This window comes from Petromyzon marinus, chromosome 55 (genome assembly GCF_048934315.1).
Source record: "Petromyzon marinus isolate PM22_M1 ecotype Great Lakes invasive population chromosome 55, UKy_Petmar_22M1.pri1.0, whole genome shotgun sequence".
Classification (NCBI taxonomy): Eukaryota; Metazoa; Chordata; class Hyperoartia; order Petromyzontiformes; family Petromyzontidae; genus Petromyzon; species Petromyzon marinus.
In genome coordinates, this window is record NC_133721.1 from 6,013,071 (window position 1) to 6,036,612 (window position 23,542).

General features: G+C 45.8%; 1 protein-coding gene across 2 annotated transcripts in view; it reads right to left on the bottom strand.

Moving 5' to 3' along the window:
* Positions 1–4,904: 4,904 nt before the first annotated feature.
* SMC4 (structural maintenance of chromosomes 4) overlaps positions 4,905–23,542 on the bottom strand; it is a 37,460-nt gene continuing 18,822 nt past the window's right edge. For both annotated transcript variants that reach the window (XM_032975265.2, XM_032975264.2), the window contains exons 13-25: positions 22,682–22,843; positions 21,129–21,357; positions 19,892–19,971; positions 19,119–19,271; positions 18,012–18,138; positions 16,772–16,881; positions 15,824–15,903; positions 14,757–14,901; positions 11,623–11,796; positions 9,833–10,018; positions 9,034–9,266; positions 8,020–8,203; positions 4,905–6,014 (exon numbers count right to left, since the gene is read on the bottom strand). In XM_032975265.2, coding sequence (XP_032831156.2) covers positions 5,838–6,014; positions 8,020–8,203; positions 9,034–9,266; positions 9,833–10,018; positions 11,623–11,796; positions 14,757–14,901; positions 15,824–15,903; positions 16,772–16,881; positions 18,012–18,138; positions 19,119–19,271; positions 19,892–19,971; positions 21,129–21,357; positions 22,682–22,843 — 2,040 coding nt within the window. In that variant the 3' untranslated portion in view covers positions 4,905–5,837. The remainder of the gene's footprint in view (positions 6,015–8,019; positions 8,204–9,033; positions 9,267–9,832; positions 10,019–11,622; positions 11,797–14,756; positions 14,902–15,823; positions 15,904–16,771; positions 16,882–18,011; positions 18,139–19,118; positions 19,272–19,891; positions 19,972–21,128; positions 21,358–22,681; positions 22,844–23,542) is intronic.

Consider the following 23,542-nt stretch of genomic DNA (forward strand, 5'->3'; position numbering starts at 1 on the left):
TCGACTCAGCCTTAAATGAGTACCTGGTAAAGTCACGTAGGTGACTAATAGAACCAGAGTATGGATCCTTGCAGACACGAAAGCTTCAAATCTAGATTTCAATGGTACAGTATGTTTATTCTAGTAGTGGTATTCCAAACTCCCAGGGTGGTGTATTATCATCTTGTGCTAATTCCAAGCTTTGTCAGTGGTGCTTTTCATGCTAATTTCCTTTGTCAGGGCGTTTGCTGTTTGCCCCCTCACAGCTTAAAGGGAGGCGACCAGCGCTTGGCTTTCTTCACTCCAACGCTGTCCTTCACCTGATGAAGGCCGCTTGTGTTGTGGCCGAAACGTCGTGATTTTTGTTGTTTAAATTTTTTTAACCTACGTGACTTTACCGAATAGAACCAAAGAGTAATGAGTACCTGGTGCCCATTTGATGTGCAAACATCGCCGCTGAGGAAACAAAGGCCACCGAGCGTGGTGCTGGCCACCCACCCCCTCGTGTGCCGTTCGGGCCTTCATAGGTGCTACTCGCTAACAGCACTTGCCCCAACAGTCTGTTAAGGCTACACGGGGGATCTTTGTCTATATTCCCCTCTCCTCACCCCCCCCCCCCCCCCCAATTATCTCCCCTCCCTCCCGTGCACGATGGTAAGCTGTGATCCGTAACACCGGCACACAATGGCCTAACTCTTGTAAAATAATTAGTGCCGTTCCATCGCCACCAGCATCGCCATCAGTCACCGTCATCTCAAATCCCATCCTCCGACTCGCCGCGTCCTCCACGTGTCAGCAGCTCCGGCGAGCTGCTGCGACGAGACCCATGGGGCGAGAAGGGGAGGGAGCGCTTCTAATGAGCTGGCGCCCTGCTCATCAACAGCAGGGCGCGGAGTGGTGGGTGGGCGGTTGGGGCGTTCGCGCCTCATTACGTCGCATTAAGGCCGTCACCGCACGCACAGGGGTGGGTGGGTGGCGGGGCGATTATCCGCTGCGCTTGAGCGCTCAATCGTGGCGGGGCGGACGCAACACACGCAATTGACGCCCACATGGGACCCCGAATGGGGGTCTTCTCCTCCGCCTCGCGCGATCACGCGTGAGTAGATCATTGCGCCCTCCGCAACGGGCGCGCCATCGCGAAACACGGACAACCACGGTGCCCGTGTGGTTTTCTCGTCTTATCTTTAAAACTTTCTTAATAAATTATTTTTGGGGTGTGTTTAGTTTCTTCCCCCCAGCGCACCTCCGATTAGCATGGTTGGCTACGTACGGTGCAAAAGGTCAACCAACATACGGACGGATCTCCCCGAGCGTTCTTGCTCGATTAATTTAATTAGAGAAAGCGCACGCACACTTGGGAGGGGTGGAGGCGCAGTGTTCAGCGCAATGTACTCGCAACACCCCTGCAACACGAGTGTGATTCCCAGCCATGAATTGCATCTGTGTCATCTAATGGCATTTCCCGCATCCACCTACCTGCAGATGGACGATCCTCACGAACCTGCACGGCGTAGGGAGGCTTTCATCCAGCAGTGAATTGACAATAGGGCTGTACAGTACATAAGTAGTTCACACCTCCAACCCGCGTTCTTTACCAGATCAGCAGTGATCAGCGTGAAGTATGGTAAAGTAACCCTCACGACCGGCACGGCGAGGCCCTCATCCCTGCAGTGCAGCATTCTCCATTGCAAGGCCACCGCGGTGCCACTGGCGGGCCCCTAGGTGGTCATTAGTGCGGCCCCACGACAAGTGAAAACACCCATCATCATCATCGTTCTGCTGTGAAATCCCCAATAGTGTTTCAAATGTGCCCCCTCAGTGAAGAACAATGCAGTGGTGGGTTGACAAGGATTGCTCTAAATCATTACAAATTTATATTCGACATCACCACTACAATTGTGCTTCCACCTCCTTGCAAAGCTTCATCACCATCATCCTCCTCCTCCTCTCCACCTCAACCCAATCCTCCTCGCATCACCTCTTCTGTCGTGCGTCCCTCCACCTGACCACAAAAACAGCCGCACACGCCCATCGTGCACGTATCCTGAATTGACAATTCAGAACAGAGCAAATAACCACAAGAGTACTCGGTCGCATGCAACACGCACGTGTATACCAGAAGCAGTATTCATCCTGGAGAAAATCCGATGAGCTATGCAGCTTTTTTTTTACACATGTCCAGTAGCGGCAGGTCAGAAAGTTACAATACTAAAACTTAATTGTTTTTGGTGGGAAATTGTACCCCCAGACTGCTCACGCGCGGTGAATTACTTTCATGGGACCTTTTTTGCCAGTATTAAAGTATGAAAAATAAGAATGTTTCACCCTTTCTGGCAATAAAACAGGTGTTAAGATGTTCAAACAACAAATAGATGCCTTTTGCAAGAAATGAAGTCTACATTAACCACACACAATACTTGTGAACATGCAATCAAACGTTATTCTGCAAAAAACACAAGAACTCCACTGCTGGATTTTACTCAGCCGACCCCAAAAACACGATATGACTGTACTATTTACTGCACAGTACTAAACTCGAACATAAAAACCCTCGAACACCCGAAACCACTTGCAACAACTCTAAAGACAACGCGGTTTTCTATCCACGTCAGCTACCACTTTAAGGACAGCTTTCACCCAGTGACATCACAATTACAGACCACTTTTCCCTTCCACACCCCCTTTTTTGTCAATCCACCGCTGTATACCGGCCTCCCCGTGCCACTCAGGGTCTTGAGGGTTGACTACAACGTCACCACGCTGGTGGTTGGTGACGGAGGGATATCAGAGACGTTGGAGCGGAGTGTCGTGCAATGGATGTTGCTGCACTGGCTTCTCTGTCGATGTGGCTCCATAGCAGTTGCCTTGTTCTACTCTTGCGTACGATGGCAGTTTGTTTGTCAGGAGAGAGATGCCAGCCAATGTCGACGACTTCTGCGAGGCATGACGAGAGGGCTTCAGGAGGGGGTTTGTGTCGTTTAGCCTTTGCTCGATTTGACGGGGAGTCCGCAATAGTCGTCCTGGTAAGGGAAATTCTATCCTTATGACTGTTAAGATGAAAAATAAAAGGCGTTTAACATTTCCGGCAAAAACACAGGTGGTTATAAGATAAGAAAAAATACTCCACCCCTATTACAGGGCATCAAGTCTGCATTAACCAAATATATTTGATAGTGCTATGCACTAATCAGCGGGACTTTTATTGTCGGGTTAACATCAGCACGAACACGCCACGGACGCTTCCAGGACACGCACACTTGGGGTTTGACTTCCATCCTTCCCTTCCTATAACCACGGACGAAGTGAAGTCAAGGACCAGGCCCTTATGTTCCTTACCCCTGTATTAAAGGGCATTGATTGATTACGGTCTACCCAGGATAGCCCCAATGAGTTAAGACTTTTTTTTCTTTGCGGTAGGGGGTGCGATTATTGAGTAATTTGGAAGTTAATGTTTATTATTTTGGGAAATTAGGACCAGGCGACACCAACAATGGCCTGCCCCTTTCAAATAACATCACAATCTTTTTACGTCCACTGCAAAGCAGACGGCGTGCATGTTTTATGGCTAATACACACCGCAGTATTAATCAAGTCCACCTTTACTTTTAACGAGGCAAGAGTCAATTGTAATTTCACTTTTTCACGGGGGCTCTGAATATAGATGCCACGTGCGTGCGTGTAAGGGGACAACCAGTGTTGCACCTATCAGTGATTTTGTTTATCTTCACACCCGCAGGCGAGCGCTAACCTGAGGAACTCGTGCCTGTGCCTGGCGTCCCATGAGGCCGGAGCCGAGAAACGCGGAGGCGACCGGGCCCTGGAGAGCGCCCGCCTCTCGTTGCGCACCATCGCGAGGGCCCTGGCGGCGAGCGCGCCACCGCGCGACGCGTGCTGCCCGCGCCTCGCTCGCCTCCTCCAGGACCTCCGGGAGCCCTTCGCTGAGTGATGCTCTCAAGGGCGCGATGCCACAGGGGGGGTGCCATTGATTTCAAGGGAATCTCAACCAAAGCCACCTGGCCCTGCACAGCACACAATTCCCTTATAGCTGTGCAGCAGTGCGTGGCCAGTGGAGTGGCAGGCACCGGGCCGTGGTGCACAAGGAATAAAATGGGGCCTCCTATCCGCTGACACCGCCCCCCCCACACCCAGCCTTCTCCCCTCCTCTTCATAGCCTGGCACCTTGGCTCCACCAGAACCTTGGTAACGGTGCATTTGCACCACATGTACACTCGATAGCTACGAAAATTGGCCATTTATAGGATTACAAACTAAAAATGTAACATTTTAAAAATCTATTTTATCAGATAAGGCCCACTGAGCTATATAGTTCATTTTCAAAAGCGACTTGGCTATCACAAATTACGTGGCTTGTGGAAATGCATAGCTGCCAAAGATTCAAACGTGATGATGATTCTAAAAGGTGGAGGGAAAAACTGGAGGACCCCGAGAAAAATCCATGCGACCACGGGGGAGGCGTCAGGGTCAGAATCGAACTCACGATTTCTTGTATTACCAGACGAGGCAGTTAACATCTGGTTAACATCATGCTGTAAGGTTGAAGAATTGTATAATTGTATGACTTTAATAAATGCATATCTAAATGACAAAAGCGATATTAATGAATCGTAACAAATCCCTCTTATGCCGACGGCACATGGAAGGACGTACTTGAAAATTATCTCGGGAAGGGAAAACGTGACTAAACACAAATTTCCACCAGACTTTGGTTTAACACTATTGTATTCAATGTTTTTGCCTTTTCAATTAAAATGCCATTGTTGCAGAATGTGTTTTTGCCGCGATGGTGAATGCAGAATTTGTTTGTACTACTGGTGCTGGTATTGTCTATTGTTTACAATGCACGTGCTTCCCTGCGTAATATTTTAAAGATATTATTGCGGAGATGGGCACGGGGGCAGGCCGGGTAGATTTCACTACCGTGTACATTTTTATTTTACATGATGGAAAAAAAGGTTAACACGCAACAATGAAAGCAAACTGTGCATTTGTCAGTGATTAAATACTTGAACAAGCACGCTGTCCCGTAGTCTAATCCTCCACCGAAGACGGCAGTGTTAACCACGACGTCTCATTCAGTCGAGCCACGTAACAAAAGATAGCCAGACATTAACACAAGCCAGCATCGGGAGAGTTATTCAATTCATATTTAGACTTAATATATTTAAAAATAAACATGACTCAGGTTATTATTATTCTTGAAGCCATGTATGACGATGCTGCAGAACAGATATATTATTTACACACACAACTGCGAGCCACGTAACTTAAGATAGCCAGACATTAACACAAGCCAGCATCGGGAGAGTTATTCAATTCATATTTAGACTTAATATATTTAAAAATAAACATGACTCAGGTTATTATTCTTGAAGCCATGTATGACGATGCTGCAGAACAGATATATTATTTACACACACAACTGCGGTTAAAAATCCAATTTAGAGACAATATATTTTTTTACAATAAATGTAAAAGTAAAAAAATACCACATCTAGGATATTGCATAAGCTATAGTGAAAATTGTAAGACTTCCAGAAAATATATATACGCATATAAGCATAAAGTAGTAAGATATTAAGCCCATGAATCAAAGTAACGCGCTAACAAGACTGGTCTAGCCAATCACACTGTAAAGGTTAAGTCTTGATGAGGATGAATATTTTCCACGCAAAAGTTTACATCAGGCAGAAACCAAGAGAAGTCCATTTTGACCCCTTTTAATTTTTGTTTAAGTTAACTTGACAATCCTTCAGGCTGACTGGTGACCGGACAAAGCTCGACCCCCAACGCTGATGGATGGGGTGGGGTGGATGAGGTGGGGTGATTGGGGTGCGGGTTCACGAGCTCGGCATTGTTGCTTCACCGGGCAGTGGGGGCAACACGATGGTCTTGGGGTTGATGGCCACGGACTTGGTGGTGTTGTTCGTTTTGTAGATGCCGATCAGCCGATCCGACATCTCGAACATGTTGTTGCGCAGAGAGATGATGATGAACTGAGCGTTCTTGGTTTGCTCCTGTGGGCAAGAAAGGACCAAAGGCACAAGCGTTAAAGATAATGCCTGCCACGGGGTAAAATTAACTGGCAATGTTTTCAAATTAATAGTTTTGTTTAAAGATGCATAAAATAGCTCTTAAATTCACATTACAGTTGTCCCTCACTATAACGCGGTTCACCTTTCACGGCCTCGCTGTTTCGCGGATTTTTTTTAGTGTAATTTTGCATGCTTTTTTTTCCTGCGTACAGTATGAACGCGCATTGTGTTCGGCGTCCTGATTGGCTAAGGGAGAACCGCACATGTGTTCTGCGTCCTGATTAGCTAAGGGAGTACAGAATGCGTTCGGCTAGCCAGATTTACAAAAATGTTTGGGCTTGAAAACAGGTTTTGATCTTTGGTTTAATTTACTAATATTGTACTTATTTTTTTAATCTGCGAAAGTTTGAACTTTGAGAGTGTTTAAATAAGAGAGAAATGTGAGAAAATGTTAATGCCTGTCTGAGAAAAGTGTATAAAAGTGTGTGGTTAGGGGTTTTATGGCCTTAAAACATGTAGAATAATTGTAAAAAATAAAGCTGATTACTTCGCAGATTTGGTCTATTGCAGGTTATTTTTAGAACGTATCCCCCGCGATAAACGAGGGACCACTATAACGCAAACCATTACTCTCTTGCATACATCAACTTTTAAGAGGGGAGGAAACAAAATATATACATTTTGAATGCCGACTCGTTTCCAAATAGTTGTTAGCCGCGTGTCCACGCCACGCAAAGAGATAACGGTGTATACAGAGTTTTGCTGGCTGCATGTTATCTATTGCCTTTAATTTACTACCCTATTCACTGTAAAGGTCACGTCCAAATGATGGTTAAGTCCAGAGGGAGGGATGGACGGACACGTCCAAAGGACGTGAAGGTTGCTCGTTAAGAAAAAATAAACACTGGGTCAAACCAACCCTGAACGTATCCTGCCATTTCCAGGGCACTACATTTGCACGTATTAACATTCATTAGTGAAACATTCGTAGCTTAATCGGGTTCCCCCAGTCTAAAGATTCTGATTCATAGAACATTTCCCACCTCCGATTAGCACGGTTGGCTACGTATGGTGCAAAATAAGTTGAACGTATGTGCATACACGTACATTTTGCTTGCTGTTCAACATTCCGGTTTGCCGAAATATCGCACCGATTGGCACATTTGCGCACGTGATATCTTACACCAGATTACCCCTACCCGGGTGTTTAGGAGGGTTTTCAATTCTCAAAACAAAACGACATTAACACCTTAACACGATCTAACCAGAAAATAAACTTCAGTTGATCATCGATTAATTATCCGGCTTCCAACAATATCCTGCAGTCCTCGGGCGATCCGGCGAAACCGCTCCAAAGACTGTAAACCAGTCTGGTGATCGGCACCACGTAGCTATGTTTGATTTCAGTGTTAAATATTATATACAGTACATTATAAACTAAATATATATGAAACAATGAAAATACTACACGTGTATACATCACCCCATGCAAAGTCTTCGAGAATGCAGTGGTAACTACGGTACAGTAAATACGGTAACTTTTAAAAGTAGGATATTTATTTTTTATCTATTTGTATATTTATTTATGCCAATTTCATATCGTAAACAAATTTAAAGCATAAAAAACATTTAACACCTAAAAACATAGTATCATACAAGAATGCGCAAAACAAAGATATTTTAAATCATGATTTCGTGATTATCTGGCGTTTGTGAAAATCCGGCGCCCCTCCCCCCAAAAGCCGGATAATCAAAGAGCTACTGTGATTCTGAACGGTATCGGCCACGAAATCCTCGTGGTTGTTATCGGCCGCGAGAGCAAAGTGGTCGGTATCGACCATGACGACCCCGTGGTCGGTATCGACCGTGACAGCGTCGTGGTCAGTATTGGCCGCGAGATCCCAGTGGTCGGTATCGGCCATGACAGCCCCGTGGTCGGTATCGGCCATGACAGCCCAGTGGTGGTGTGCGTGGCGAGGCCACTCACGTAGACATAGAGCGCCACGATGGAGACGTTTTTGAAGTCGAGCGCCGCGTCAATCTCATCCATGAAGTAGAGCGGCGTGGGCTTGTAGTGGTGCAGCGCAAACACCAGCGCCAGCGAGCTTAGGGTCTTCTCACCGCCCGACAAGTTGAATATTTTCTTCCAGCTCTTCTTCGGGGGACGCACGCTGCGCAAACGGACGGTAATGGTTCAACTTAAAGCTTTCGTGACTGCAGGAATTCCTACTCTTGAGTCTTTCAGGGCCTGAGATGGGTGCAGCCAAGGGTAAGTCGGCGAGGTTAGAAAATGAAGATCGAGGGTACCCCCCCCCCCCACCTGAAAACCAGTTTAAATCATAACTGGCTGTGATGTTTCCATCCTACCTGCAGTTATTTCCGACTCCGAGTTGCATTCCTCGATATGGCGGTGGCCACATTGACCTGCTAATCTCTGACAATACAATGAACAGCTTTGGGGTGCCCTCGATCTTCCGTCTCTAACCCCGCCCACTTACCCTTGGGCTGCACCCATCTCAGGCCTATATAACGTCCTGCTTCAGCAGCTCTCTTGCTATATTTTTTCACCCGAGGACGATTGCTTGTGTTGCGATCGACCCATCATGATTTTTAAAAATTATTTTTCTATCTACGTGATTTTACCGAAAGACGCAAAGAGTATGAATATACAGTAAACTCGATTATCCACGCTAATGACGGGGAGGACGACCGCAGATCATTAAAAATCGCGGATAATCCAAAAATATTACCATTTTCCATTGATCTTTAGAACGAATACTAACGATCGACCGATCGATGCGCGTGCTCAGCGATAACACTTCCCTGCTCCCACGCAGAAGACTCGGCCCACGAAGTCGACAGCAGAGCAACGCCAATCAGCTACAGTGCTGTGGAGGCGATCACGTGGATTTCGGATTAATCGGAGCAACGTGTCTGTTCGGTTTAAGTTCGTGATCTGAACGGGGAAAAGGTTAAACAACACCAGACTCCCCCTCCCCACCTGAAAACGATCCCCTCAGAGAAGGGGTCGAGGCTGTCGACCAGCTCCAGCTCCGCGTCTCCGCCCTGCGTGAGCATCTGGTAGTTCTCCTTCAGCTTGTTGGTGATCACATTGAATCCAGCCATGAACTCCTGCAGGCGGCTCTTGCGTAGATCCTCGTACGAGTGCCGGAACTCGTCCCGCTGAGCCGTGATTGCATCCAGCTCGGAGACTCGCTGGAGGTAGATCTCCTCCTGCAAGCGAATGGGGGCAGACGGGGGAGGGGAGTGGCAGGTTAATTATTTGTTTTTATCACGGATGCCGAGCACAGACAGGCACAAAAGGCCCAAAGCTATAGATAAAAAGGGTCAATGCGTTTCTTGAAATGAGCAAGGCTGTGAGAACGTGCAAAGATCTGAATCAGAATATGTATTTATATTAGGGGAGGGATCCAATGAGCTAAAGCTCTTTTTCACAGATGTCCAGTTGGGGCGGGCCAGCAACTTACAACAAACAATACAAAAACACGATAGGAGTGCCAAGTGTAGGAAAGGTAAGCAAATCGCTACAAAATATAAAAATAAACTTTTTATATACTAGGTAAGGCCCACTAAGCGACTGGCTCATTTTTCAGAAGCGGGGAAAGGGTTAACAACACCATGTGATAATCCACTTTTCATTCGTGGCCAGAATAAAAGTCAAAGGAACCTCCTATCAATGAACCTAAAGAAAGAACATGAGAATCACTGTCATTGTAAATTTAACAAATCTACACCAAAACCGTAATGCATTGCTCCCCAACGGCATGCTGGCGGCGAACCTTCTTCTTGTAGTCAGAGATGGCTCCCAGGTTGGGCTTCATCTGCAGCGTCTTCTCCTCCAGGATGGCGATCTTGTTGGCCAGGGCCACGGGGTCCTCAAGCTCCTCCAGTTCCCTGTTGCCGAGCGTGGGCAGCACCGGCGCCTCGCCCTCCTCGTCCAGGACGTGCAGCTTAAACTTCGACAGCTGTTGCCGGCGCGCACACACAGCAGGCCACATTGTGGGAGAAGTGGGGCTAGTGCTGTTGAGCAAGCACCTATTGAGGCTGTAATGGGCACATAAAAAGGGTGGTGTGTGTGGCCAGTACCACGCTTGGCTGCCCCAGTGACGATGTTTAGACACTGGTCCGGTACTCATTTAAGGTTGAGTTGGCAGAACGGAGGTGCAAGACCCACTCAGATGATCACGAATGTTATTCAGTGGCCTGGAATCAAATTTGGGCCACCAGGTTCATAGCGCAGTAGGCCAACCATTACACCACCACAAACCCAAGACACTGATAGACATACTGGGCTTGTGACGACCATCAACAAATGGTCCCTCAAATTCTGCCAGTTCATCTCTTGGCCACCTCGGTTTCACACAACTACATGAACCACCAGCTGTAAATTATAGATGTGCAGCATCGTAACTAGTTGTAATATTCCACACACATTGTTTAATTCTCGTGCATTTTTTCTCCCTCAAAATACATTTCGACTGTACCACCAGTGAGAATAGGTTTTCCCCTTTTTTCTGGCAACAACACAGGTGTTAAGATGTTAACACACCAAACTGAAACCTTTACAAATCATGTCTGCATTAACCACAATACTTGTGGTCAGAATGCAAACAAAAAAAACACTGACAATATATGCATTGTCTTTGAAACTGATTGGTCCACACCAGAGACAGCTTTCTTTTGAGCCTAGTCTCAAAACGGTGTCAGACCAGAGGACACCAAAAGGCGTACAGCATAAAGACAACGCACTATCAGAGTAATGAGAGCTCGGGGTTAGCAGCTACATCATTGGACCGTTTGGTTGCCAGAAAAAAGGGGAAAACCTATTCTCATATTTTGGTACTGGCAAAGGAGGTCCCATGATGTGCCACAAGTGTCATAAAAAAGCGGACATTGTCCATGCGAATATCTCAATTCGAGCAGTGACACCACACTTTTTCAGAGAATTACCCTGGAATACAACATCGCACAACTTCAAGTTATTTGAACATCTTCATTCACACTAGAAGTACACCTTTTACATGATGGTCAAATAATGTTCACTGCCAATCCAACCCAAGTTTGTTAAATCTAGATTGAAAACGCATTTATTCAGAACTGCTTTGTTGTTTAGTTCGTTGTCCTTACCACCGCACCTCCGATTAGCGCGGTTGGCTCCATAGGGTGCGAAAGAAGTTCAACGTACATCACCAGCGATGAACGAGTCGCGGCGCACATGAATGACACGACATCCGTTTCCGCAGTGTACCGACGTCGCACGTTACGAACGTGTCCGTTAGCCCCTGCTCGTTAACCCCGCTTGACCCAAAGTTTACAATATTAAAGATGCTTTGCGAGGCCCAACGTTTCACGATTCCGTTTCTAGCTTGGAATAGCAAATGGTAGGTGAAAAATTGGCCATTATGATGCCGGGGGCTCCTCACTGGCTTGGCTCGGATGTGCCGGTGGGACAAGAAAATGGGTTACGACGAGCCGCCAATCCTCGCATTAACTCTAAACAAGCCGACTGTGTATAGGGTTTTAATTAACAAAAGGGCATGGCGAGCCGGACGTAGCATGGCACGCGCACCTCTTTGTTGAAGTGCTTCAGCATGCTGTTGAGCTCCGAGATCTTGGTGTCGAACTGCTCCACTTTGAGGCGCACTGCGAGCTCCTCCTTCTGGTAACCCTGCTCCTCCTCGCTCAGCGCCTTCAGCTCGCCCATCAGCTCCCTCTGCAGCTCCGACACCTCCTTGCCTCGCTCCTGAAGGGCACGCACGCGCACGCCCATCCTCGTCAACACAAGCCCGTGTGTTTTTATTGCCTTGTAAGTAAAACTAAAACAAATATTTCTTTGTTAACCAGGTAAAACCTAGAGCTATATAGTTTTTTAGAAGCGACCTGGCCACAATTGATACCTCAACCAAGTGGTTTATCATGTGGAAATGTATAGCGGCCAAATACTCTTTAAACGCATGATGTCGATTCTAAACGTGGAGGGAAAAAACGGAGGACCCAGAGAAAAATCCACCTGAGGACGATTGTGTTGTGATCAAAACATAATTATTTTTTATAATGTTTCTATCTACGTGACTTTACCGAAAGATCCAAAGAGTATGAATGTACAGTAAACTCGATTATCCACGCTAATGACGGGGAAGACGGCTGCAGAAAATTCCAAATCGTGCAAACTCCAAATATACAGGCGCCAGGGTCAGGATCGAACCCACGACCTCATGTATTACCAGGCACGCCAAATGAGACATTTGATATAATTAAAATGCACCCTATACTTTGGAAAGACCTTAAAAAAGATATTTTTTTCTGCAAAACTAGCACTGTCCATGCAATTTTGAAGGACACTTAAACAAAACAAATGTCGGACGCTATTACATAGGTCATGTGTATACAATTTTGCTAACTTATTTCATGTTTTTTCATTTTTCCAATTTTGATTTGAAATGTGATATCAGCATTGTGCACAAGACGACGTGTCGAGTTGATACTCGCACCAAGCGGTACAGCGAACGGTACAGAGCAGTACAGACAGAACGGCACACAAAGAAAGCGGTACACGGAGCGGTACACCCCACGTTTCAGGGAGCAGCCTACAGGAATTAACATTCAACTACTTCTGAGGTCATTCCAAGTGACATATCATATTTTATCCGCACAAGGAGGCAATGCACTTTCCCACAGATCCTGCTGCAGATACATTCTTGTTGCATGGCCATCATATTTTTAATTCTCACAACAGGAATATTTTCAAATCAACTGAAAATACAAATATAATAGCATGGCTTTTTAACAGTCATTGGTGCCCAGGCTGAGAACAAATTACAAAAAACTTGCCATATGTTTATAGCTCAACTTATTGAAGATTATATTGAATACATTTATTATATTGATGTCGTTTATACTTAGTTTTTTCACATCGGTTTATTGTATGATAGTTGGGTAGTTGCAGTCCTTTAGCGTCCATATACTAAATGCCTCTGTTGATATGTAAACTTTGACTTTAACATAGATATTTCCGTGACCAGTCACATGCTAATCCCTCACATTAACATCATGCTAATCTCCCAGTTACATGTTAATTTCTGACTTTAGCACCCTGCTGATACAACACTTTAACCCAGCTATTTCAATGCTAAATTCTCCTGTTTGATATGTAAACTCCTTTGTCAAGGCGCTTTACTTCTCCCACCTAGCTTAAAAGACGCTGCGAATCTTAGCAGCGTTCATTGAAGCGCTGTCGTCCCGACAGTTCTGTTCCTTCACCTGAAGAAGGCTACCTGTGTTGTGGCCGAAACGTCGTGAGAATTTTATTGTCTTATTTTGTTTTATTGTTTTATTCTCATTCTACGTGACTTTGCCGAAAGAACCAAGAAGATGAATCCTTGCAGTCACGAAAGCTTTAAATCGAAATTTAAATCGAAAAGTAATACCCTGGTTTACACGTCAGGGATGCGTTCCTGAAATGCGCGATGAACAGCAAGACAACGTAAATCTAAGCAGTTTACAGGGTGGTGGCGTAGAAGGCCGAGAGGCGACAGATATGAGAAAGGACGGACGATACTATCAGCGACATGAGTGTGTGGGGTTGAGGCAACGCAAATCAGGAAGCGGTATTAATAAAGTGACGATGTATTTATAATAACTTAAATTTATAATGCGCATTCGATCCAACGATCCCAATACATGAAAAGCAGGAAACAAAAACAGAACCAGCGCAACCGACCAAACTGAAGAGGGAAGGTCACTTTAAAGAGATGTGTTTTCAAAGCAGACTTGAATATATCTACCGACTCCGATTGCCTGACTTCAAGTGGCACAGGCGTTCCATAGTTTGAGTGCCACACTAACAAAAGCCCCGTCACCAACTAAGCGCAACCTAGACCCGGGAGTACTGAGCAGTTGGAGGATCAGAAGATATTTATGACCTTGATGATGGAATATATAAATGTATTAGTTCCTGCAAGTAACGTGGGGTGAGCCATTTTAAAGCCCGATAGGTTAATATTATCATCATCTTTAAATCAACTCGGAATTTGACTGGTAGCCAATGAAGAGATAAAAAGGACTTGTATAACATGCTCACGGAATGGTGTACGTGTAAGCACTCTAGCAGCTGCATTCTGAACAAGCTGGAGTCTGCCCAGTACTATGCTCGAAATCCCAACCAGTAAGGCGTTGCAGTAATCGAGTCGGGATAGCACAAAAGAATGGACCAGTCCCTCCAAGTCGACCAGTGACAGGAATTTATGCATTCTGGCAATATTTCTTAGGTGGAAAAATTATATTTTAACCACCTTAGATATGTGCCTCAAAGGACAATGATTGGTAAATCTGAACACCAAGGATTCTGACCTCCCGTGTAGGGCAGACATCGTGACCATCAAACCACAAACGAGGCGAACCAATTTTAGAAAGATGCAGAGGAGAGCCGATGAATATGGCTTCGGTCTTGTCAGCACTGAGTGGCAAAAGTTTTGGCACAACCATGAATTCACTACTGTAACTGATGCAGACAGCATCATTCAGTGCACTTAAAGATGACTTTTGACACAGATTCAAACTGAGGATTTCAAACAAACGCTGGCTCAGTACTCTGACCCTAAAGCCACCCTTGTCAACAAACGCCCATTTAACATCGGCTTGTGAACACCGCAAGCCCAGCTTCATAGGGCACCTCAAGTGACGAGGTCAACACTCCCTCCTGACCTGTGCATGCGTGCATTCTTTCATGATCTCCGCAGCCGCCTCCTCCAAGCTCTTCAGTTCCTCATTGAGCCGCACAATGGCCTGGCGGTTCTCCTCCTGCTCCCGCTCCGTCTTAGCCAGAGCCTCCTCCGCCTTCTTCAAGTTTCTGCTCAAAGTAAAAAAACAGTCAAACGGCCCTGGCAAAGAGGTAGCGAGTTTGACTCTTTAACGTCAAAGAACATAAGCCATCACGCGAACTCCAGTCATCCTCCCAGTGGCTTTTGGCTAGCTGTCGAATAAAGACGGTGACTGCATCGAGTGCTTTCGGATGCACTTCTGCAGCCATCTGGAACGCTATAGCTTCCGATATTGGGAAGCCACTGGAGCTATGCACTTTTACATCTAGATTGAAAACTCATTTGTTTAAAACGGCTTTTTGTGTTTAATTTGCGGTCCATCCCTCGCATCTCCGATTAGCACGGTTGGCTACGTACGGTGTGAAAGTAGTTCAACATACATACGTTGCGGAGGTTTGCAGTTCGAGACCAATGGCCTCCGTGGATAATGCAACGGGTCTATTATTTGTAAATATACGTCGTCTACTTCAGAGTGGATGTTAAAGACACTGACGCGATTTTCAAGAAAGTAAGCTAGATATGCTAGTGTGATGATCGACATTTTCGAAATAGAAAAAAATACTCGCAGATTACTTAGTTTGTTAAATTTCAAGGCAAAAAAACGAATTTCTGGCAAACTATACTGGTCTGTGGAACACAGCATCTTTGTGATAACCTTGAACTATAAGACTGGAACAATACTAAACGTACTAAATAACAATTAACTTTTTACTTGATCTTCGCCACTTACGCAACCCCACCCTCATTATCATTGATTTAAAGGGCATTGAGATGTTATGAACGGCGCTAAGCTGTAATTATTATTGCTATTAACAATCCATACAGACGAGTTATCTGTCCACCACCACTCATGTGTGCACTGAGAAAGCCTGGGTTTTACACACGTGGATTCTAAATTCCAGTGACAAACTGGTAGGCGGATGTTTGTATGGGGCTCAGAAGGAGACTGACCTGTCAGCTGTTTTGAGGGCCACCTGGGCCTTGGTAATATCCGACACACACTCGTCGATCTGCTGGTTGATCTTGTCCACCTTTGTGAAAAGAAGGAACAGTTACATCAACATTGGTGATCTTAATACGAAAGTACGTAGGTAAATAACAAGGAATGAGGCATGAAAATTCAAGAGATTAAAACTAAACAGTTTACTACCGGCATTCTCCACCCTAGTTACCTTAACAGCAATATTACTGCATGATGACTAGGTCTACTAATTTCAGTGTCTTGCACTGATCAGCGTGGTGGAGTATGGTAAAACCAGCCCCATGACTGACGACGCCCTTTATTCAGCAGTAGAATTGACAAAATGCTGTCAGTTATCTACATAATTTATATGCAATTGTTCGTCATGCGACAACAAATTTAAAAACGCGCCTTGCGATTTTTGAATGTTCTCACATGCCCCTCGGTTCGTTATAAAAAATTTACAGGTTCCACTGTCAAATCCAGAACTTTCGAAATCAATCATTGATTCTGAAAACGATAAAAAAACCGATACAATTTTAACAGCCCAAAATTATTACGGTTGTTTCGTAACAAGTTTAAAGGTTTATTTGAAATGTGACTACCCCCACTCAAGGGGGTGTATATATTAAAACTGTTATAAACCACAGCTAAAATCAAATTGCCACCATCACTCCCATGAGATGTGTCTAAACCAGGGGTTGGCAAACAAAGTAACGAGAAGAGGCATTTTTCGAATTCGGTAAAAAAAACTAAATTTTTCAAGAGCCGCAATCCAATGTGAATACGAGACGGTGGTCCTTAATAAATAACATGAAGCAGCGGCCCTGAAAGAGTTGCATGCGGCTCCGGAGCCGCAGGTTGCCAACCCCCGGTCTAAAACTACAGAAGTCACGTGAATCGCCACCAATGAACCCCATGTAGGCGCGGTGAGGAACCTTGTCCTGCTGTGCCTTGAGCCGGCCCTGCGTGATCTCCATGATCAACCCATGGATGCGTTTCACCTCGGCCTCGATCTTACCCGTCCGACTAGACACTTTCTCATACTCTGCAACACAAGCATCAATAAAAAAGGAACAATGTTGCAAAAAGAGATATTTAGAACAATTCCTATCGTTTGCAATTATTATACTGTCCATAACTATAACAGGGCCTATGAGCAAATAATCTGGCATGCACCCAATCTCATAAAAACTTGGCAGCTAAGGAGGGTTGAGCCCGAAAGGCGATTGGATGGACGACCATCATGGACGTTCGGTTATCATAGGTGGCTACGTTATGGGCAGCAGGATGCAGTTAAGCAATATCTATTATCGTACCGTGTTTCTATAATTCCACGCCTATGCTTCCAATCTTCACCAACCTGCATTGACAATGATGCAGTATGGCATGACACTATGGCATAAGGAGAGGCTATCATTTAGCAGTAGATTTGTCCCCGATGGCTCCCTATCTGCTGGCTTCTGTACAACTAGTTAAATATTTACAAGGACAGATGCCTGTTTGGAAAGCGATACACAATCGACATGTGTGAATAATTGTTTGCTGTATGTGTATAACAGCATGTAGATGTTATTTTCTGCATAGTGTATTATTTACACCATCATGACTTTGCTAACAAAAAATCAGTTAAATCAAATTAATTCATCATCCAAGGAAGGAAATTGACTTGCCCTGGTCCCCCTGTTGGCCTCCCTGGGCCAGGCCACTCAGGTAAGAGGGAAGGAAGAAGTCAGCCTGCTTATACTTCATCATAAACGAGGGCTGTGATCTAATTTAATGGTTCAGTAGTGTACAACTGTTGAAAAATAGAAGCTACCATGGTTCTATTGTCTATTTTAATTAACTATTTTTATTTTACCAGTTAAGGCCCACTGAGCTGTATAGCTATTTTTCAGAAGTGACCTGGCCATAAATGATAGCTCAACGAAGTGGCTTATTATGTGGATATTTATAGCAGCCAAATACTCTATAAAAGCATGTTTATAATGGAGGGAAAAACCGGAGGACCCAGGGAAAAATCCACACGACCACAGGGAGAACATGAAAATATACAGGCATCAGGAAACCACGACTTCCTGTATACCAGGCGAGGTAGTTGACATTTCGCCACCGTGGCAGCCCTAAAATCGCTTGCTGCCAAGTTGCGCCGCTTAATTTCCGCTTCGGCTACCGCACCTTTCTTGAAGCCCTCCAGAGTCTTTTCGAGCTTCTTGAGCTGGTTCTTGTCTGGTGCAGCCGCCACAACGTTGGCCTCCAGTTCCTTCACCTGCAGCTTGAGGCTCACCTCCTGTTCTACCTGGACCTGTCATCGGAGTTCACATAATTATTCTCCTAAAAGTGGCAATACCGCGTTTTTCAGTTGAGCGAGCTCAAATAATTTGTAACACTGCGAGGAAGGTCGTGCTCTCGAAGACATGCGCATTATTTTCCGTGTTATTAATGGATAGCGCCGATGTGTGGGTTCACACGTGGCCGACCAAAAGGTGTCTGGAAGTCCGATTCTGCCCGCAGGAAGGAAAATGTTCCCATCGCCTTCTATGTGCACTTGACAAACAAGCGGTGCTCCGAATAATAGTTCGGGCACGCAAAGGAGAGCACCGCGAAGCATTAGAATGGATCTTTGCACTTCTTTTTCTTCTATTATAATCTAATTATGCTCTCAATGTCCATGTCATCAAAAGGATAAATTCCCATTTGGAAATCTTGCAGCTAACAATGGACCACCATGTGTGAAATAACAGCTTCGCAAGATGACATTGTATGCCTCCTTCGGTTAGATCATAACCAAAGATGTTTATTCTCAGGGGTGGTTGTCCAGATTAGGCCCACGAACTGATCTGAACAGTGTGCTGACCTGTCATTTTGCCTTGAACTACAAGTCAGTAGATTTGTTTTAACAATGTTCATGATACATGATACCGGGGGGAGGCATACAGCAAGTTCAGGTATGGCACAATAAAGACGCAGCTATATTTTTATTTTTGGATACAACTGTTTGGATCAAGTAAAATCTGCGGAAGTGGGCCCAGGGCACTTGCAACTGCCAGCGGTGCGGGGGCCAGACAGACATGGGTACTACGGGACACTCGAAGATTTCTGAATTCAAAACTCCACAGCCAACCAAAGTGAGCAAAACTGGCTGCGGTGCTGACTCGAGATGACCCAATGCATTATTGTTGTGGCTCTCAGGCCATAAACAGTTTGGTATTCAATCGACTCATAAGGTCAGCGAGAACGGCCAACCCTGCATTATGCAACGGGGATTTTTGGGTTGGTGGTTACCTTCACGCCGGCCGAGAGCTTTTGCAGGTTGTACTTCATGTCCCGCAGGCTGGTTTGCAGCGTTTGCACCCGCTCCTCCAGCTGGCTCCTCTGCTGCTGGTACTGCTCCATTTTGGCACTCTCCTCCTGCAGCTTGTGCTCCATGCGCTCCACCTGCCCGAATGTGCCATTCACGGCCGCCCCGCGTCACTCACTCCGCCCCACCCCGCGGGGGGGAGAGCTTCTCGCATGAAATTGTGGCGCGCAACTGTTCATCATTATTATCAGCCATGATCAATCCACTGCTGAATGGCCTCCCCCAAGCAGTCGCCAGCTCTGACAGTCGTGCAATTTAGAAAACCATCGAGCCCGTGCACACGAGATGGTGTTATTCTACAAATTGTAGGTACCCTTTGTTGAACCCATCTGGTTTTCAATCCAGTAGGTTCTTCACAGCAACACAACTTATTTATGGGCTCGTTCATAATGGATCATCTTCAAGTTGATATTGTTTAACGAGGAGAGATCTCAAGTATCGTCTCATATGCAACAGTGACTTGTCTGCATGCATGCAGAACTTTCGCACCGTACGCAGCCAACCGTGCTCATCGGAGGTGCGACTTGAGAGTTACAGTGGGCCCGTCACCCCCATAACAGATGGATGGACGGACATAAAGAAGAAAAGCTTTCAACCTTAGTAGGAAAGCTTAAAAAAACACGTAATTATTTTATATCATTGATTAATCCTTTTAGCACTATTGATTCTAATAAAAATGCTCACAATGCAGACTCACCTCCTCTTGTGGTACTTCACTAACAACAGAGGAGCCCATCCTGCCCTTCATCACCCTGGTGCCACCACCAGACATCGTCCCTGAGCAAAGCAGAGATTATGCTTAATGATGGCATAAAATGGTAGGGCACAATTGTTTGGCAACGCACACATATTAATGCACTATTTACGTTTGAAGTGTAACCGTTGCTTCTTACAGTACATGGATATATATCTTCCTTGGTGTACGTCTCACTCAAATTGAAATGCAGCTGCCATGTAGACACTATAAGTCTAAACTGGAAATTGGATTTCAGAGTCAAGTAATGAACAAAGGCCAAAGCAATAACCCAATTACTTGACTGAAATACATCACCTCACCCAAGTTGACTGGCTGGCAAAGAAAAGTAGGCCAAACATACCATATTTGAGGGGATGTATAGAATTCCCTATCGAGGATGCATCTCTGCCACCAGCGGCATCTGCAAGTAATTGTAGGACTGCACCATGACCACCTTTTAAAACTCCCAATTACAACTACCCTTTAATTTTTTCCCTTTCCGAGACATCTGCAAGTTGCAGGGTGGGTCCCGTTCACTGCTGAATCTAGGAAACGTGCAAGCAGTTCAGTGGTGATTTTATTGAGGCATAGTACCGTTGTTTTTAAAGACATTATTTTTCGTCTCCCCCTTCCTCTTTTCCGAACACAGATGGACTCGTCCATCTGAACAAACTGTCAAATCGCTCACCGTGGTGCTAACGTTGAAAAAAACGCCACTTTTTTCAAATTTTCTTGTTGTGGTTTTCACACCTGATGATGATTGCTTGTGTTGCAGTCGAAATGTCGTGATAATTTTATTGTTTTATATTTTTATTCTTTTATAAAAGAACCAAGAATATACATTGTACTCACTGCAGAGAACTGTAGCAATACAACCGCACAATGTGATAGCTGGCGCCAAAATGTACCACAGGCCCTCCCGCATGGCCTTGTGGGAGCAAAATTAGTGCGAGGGCCACTACACATTTGAAACCATTGGGGTTTGACAGCACGATGGGGGTGTTTTCACATTTGTGTATTGTTGGGGGCCGCACGTCAGGGGCCGCACTAAAGGCCATCAGAGGCAGCCAGCAGCCAGCCGGCCTTGCAATGAACACCGATGTACGCGCGCGTCACCGGAATGGTAATGGGTTAACCTTGACCCCTCCATTGCCAGCAGAGGAGGAGGAGGGGCGGGGAAGGCTCGTGGCCGGCTCACCAGACGTCTCGATGACCTGGCCCTGCAGGGTGACCACCCTCCAGCGGCGCTGATGCTGGAAGGCGACGCGCGACGCTTGCTCCAAGTTGTTAGCGACCAGCGTGTCGCGCAGGGTGAAGTAGAACGCTGTGCGCACCGCCTCGTCGCCCACGCGCACCAGGTCGAAGAGGCGCAGCACTCCCTCGGGGCCCTGCACGCTCTTCTTCATCGTGCCCTCCCACACGCGCATCTGCACGTGCGGCACCATGCAAACAATACACCATCGTCCATCGTTAGTATTTATAACTTTGAGAGAGAGCTGCTGCTGTCATCATTCTCCTGCCCCGCAAGCACCTGGCCTCCGGCTATCGTCCGCGGAATATCTGTATCCAACCGCCCTCACCGTTCGCGCTCTGTACGATGCCCGCTGAGCTGCACTGGCTTCCGGTTGCCGAACAAATACATTATGAGGAAGCATTCATTACACACAAAGTGCTTGCCACAAATGCTGATCTCATCAAAGAGCATAAACCATCATGCGAACTCCGGTCATCCTCGCAGCAGCGGCTTTTAGCTAACTATCGAACAAAGACAATCACTGCATCGCGCGCTTTCAGATGCGCTTCTGCTGCCGTCTGGATTGCTCTTCCTTACGATAACAGGAAGCCACTGGAGCAATGCACTTAAATAATTTATTTAGAACCCCTTGACAGCTTAGTCGAGCAGTGTGCGCTCACAGCAATCTGGGCTTACTAGTGGGCGGGCGAGCTTGGAGTGAAGCCCACATTGCGATGAACTTAAAATGCACGACAAACATCCTGCTGTGTCTGAAGAAAGTGATGATGCCATTTTTGTGCTAGCTGGGAAGTGGCCAGGTGTTGGCCAACTCGTAAGTTAAAGTGGGTTGCCTGGCTAGCAATCATTCATTTCAAGGAGGCATCTGGTGATCAAACCGATATCTTATCCAACGTGGTGATGAAAGACGTGGTAGCAGCATTTACTAAATTAATTGAGGTGCATGGGAATGCGAGTGCCTTCAGATAGTTTTGGATGATATACTGTATATTTCAAAACCAACCAATTAAGCGACCATTATTTGTAATATCTACTATACTGTTTTGATGTATTTTAAACAATTAGTTGCAAGGTATCGAGTGACAATAAGTGTTGTATATGGTTTACAATGTTTGCTTTGAGTAAGAAGCTTGTACTTTTTATGGTTTTCCTGGAAGGAACATTATGAATAAAATAACAAAGCAGATGAGGCCTAACTGAAAGACGTAATGAATCGGCCTCATAAATAAATGAATTACAAGGTTGGGATATTTTATCTCCCATGATTGTGAATGTAGAATGTATGGTGAATACAAGGTTTACATGACCCAAATATATCCAAACATACAGATCAAACATAACAGATTGTGAAATGCACATTTTTCCTTTTGTTACGAATCAATTTAAAAAAGTATTATCGATCCAACGTTTCACGCTTGCTGGCTACGGGGCTGTTTGCTGGCTAGGGAACTTCAAGAGTTTCTGTATACAGACACGATTCCCATGTGCAATCGAGTCACCTTGTCGAGACCAATGAAGGTGGCGGAACCGATGTTGTGCTTTTTCAGGTAGGTGACGCACGCCTGCGCCGTGTCCATGGTGTCCACCACGATGTTGTCAAGTGCACCGCAGCATGACGAAATGGCCACGTCATACTTCTCCTCGATGGCTCCCAGGTCCCCCTGTCATATTCAAAAAGAGTGGTGATGGGGGGGAGGAGCTCACACAACAGCCGCCGCTGCTAACCAACCTTCACGACCATTAGCTTATGCCAATGTTCTTATTGCAAGGCCCGCGCAGGGCCACCTGCGGGACCCCCAGTGGCCTTTGGTGCAGCCACTGACGTGCGGGCCCCCGACCGTACACAAATGTAAAAATACTCCCCATTGTCGTGCTGCTGTCAAACCCCCAATGGTGGTTCACGTGCCTGGCGGCCTCTCACACTGATGTCTGATCGGCGAAAGTGCACCCCCCCACCCCTCTTTTAGTGAAGAACACTGGCTTATACGGTAATGTACACAGCAAACTTAGTCAATGCAAAGCTGCTCAAAGGATCCCCACTGCCGTGTCATTGTTTTACCATGCAGATTAGTACGGGTTGGAGGTGGTTGTGGGGGGAGTGAAGATCAAGCTCAGGTTGCCAGGTTCATCGTGGAATACGTGAATCACTGCTCAACCGCAACACCCCAATTAATTGCTTAACATGCAATGGCACCCAACTTTACGATGGAAGGAAGATGGAGCATATGAAAACGGCAACGAAATCAAAACCTATAATAGTGATGGATGACAGAATTATGGCCAGACAGTGGAGCGTTGATGTGTTGTGATGCTCTTACAACAACCCATTGCAGTGCAGCACTTGCCTTGTGTTCAACTCC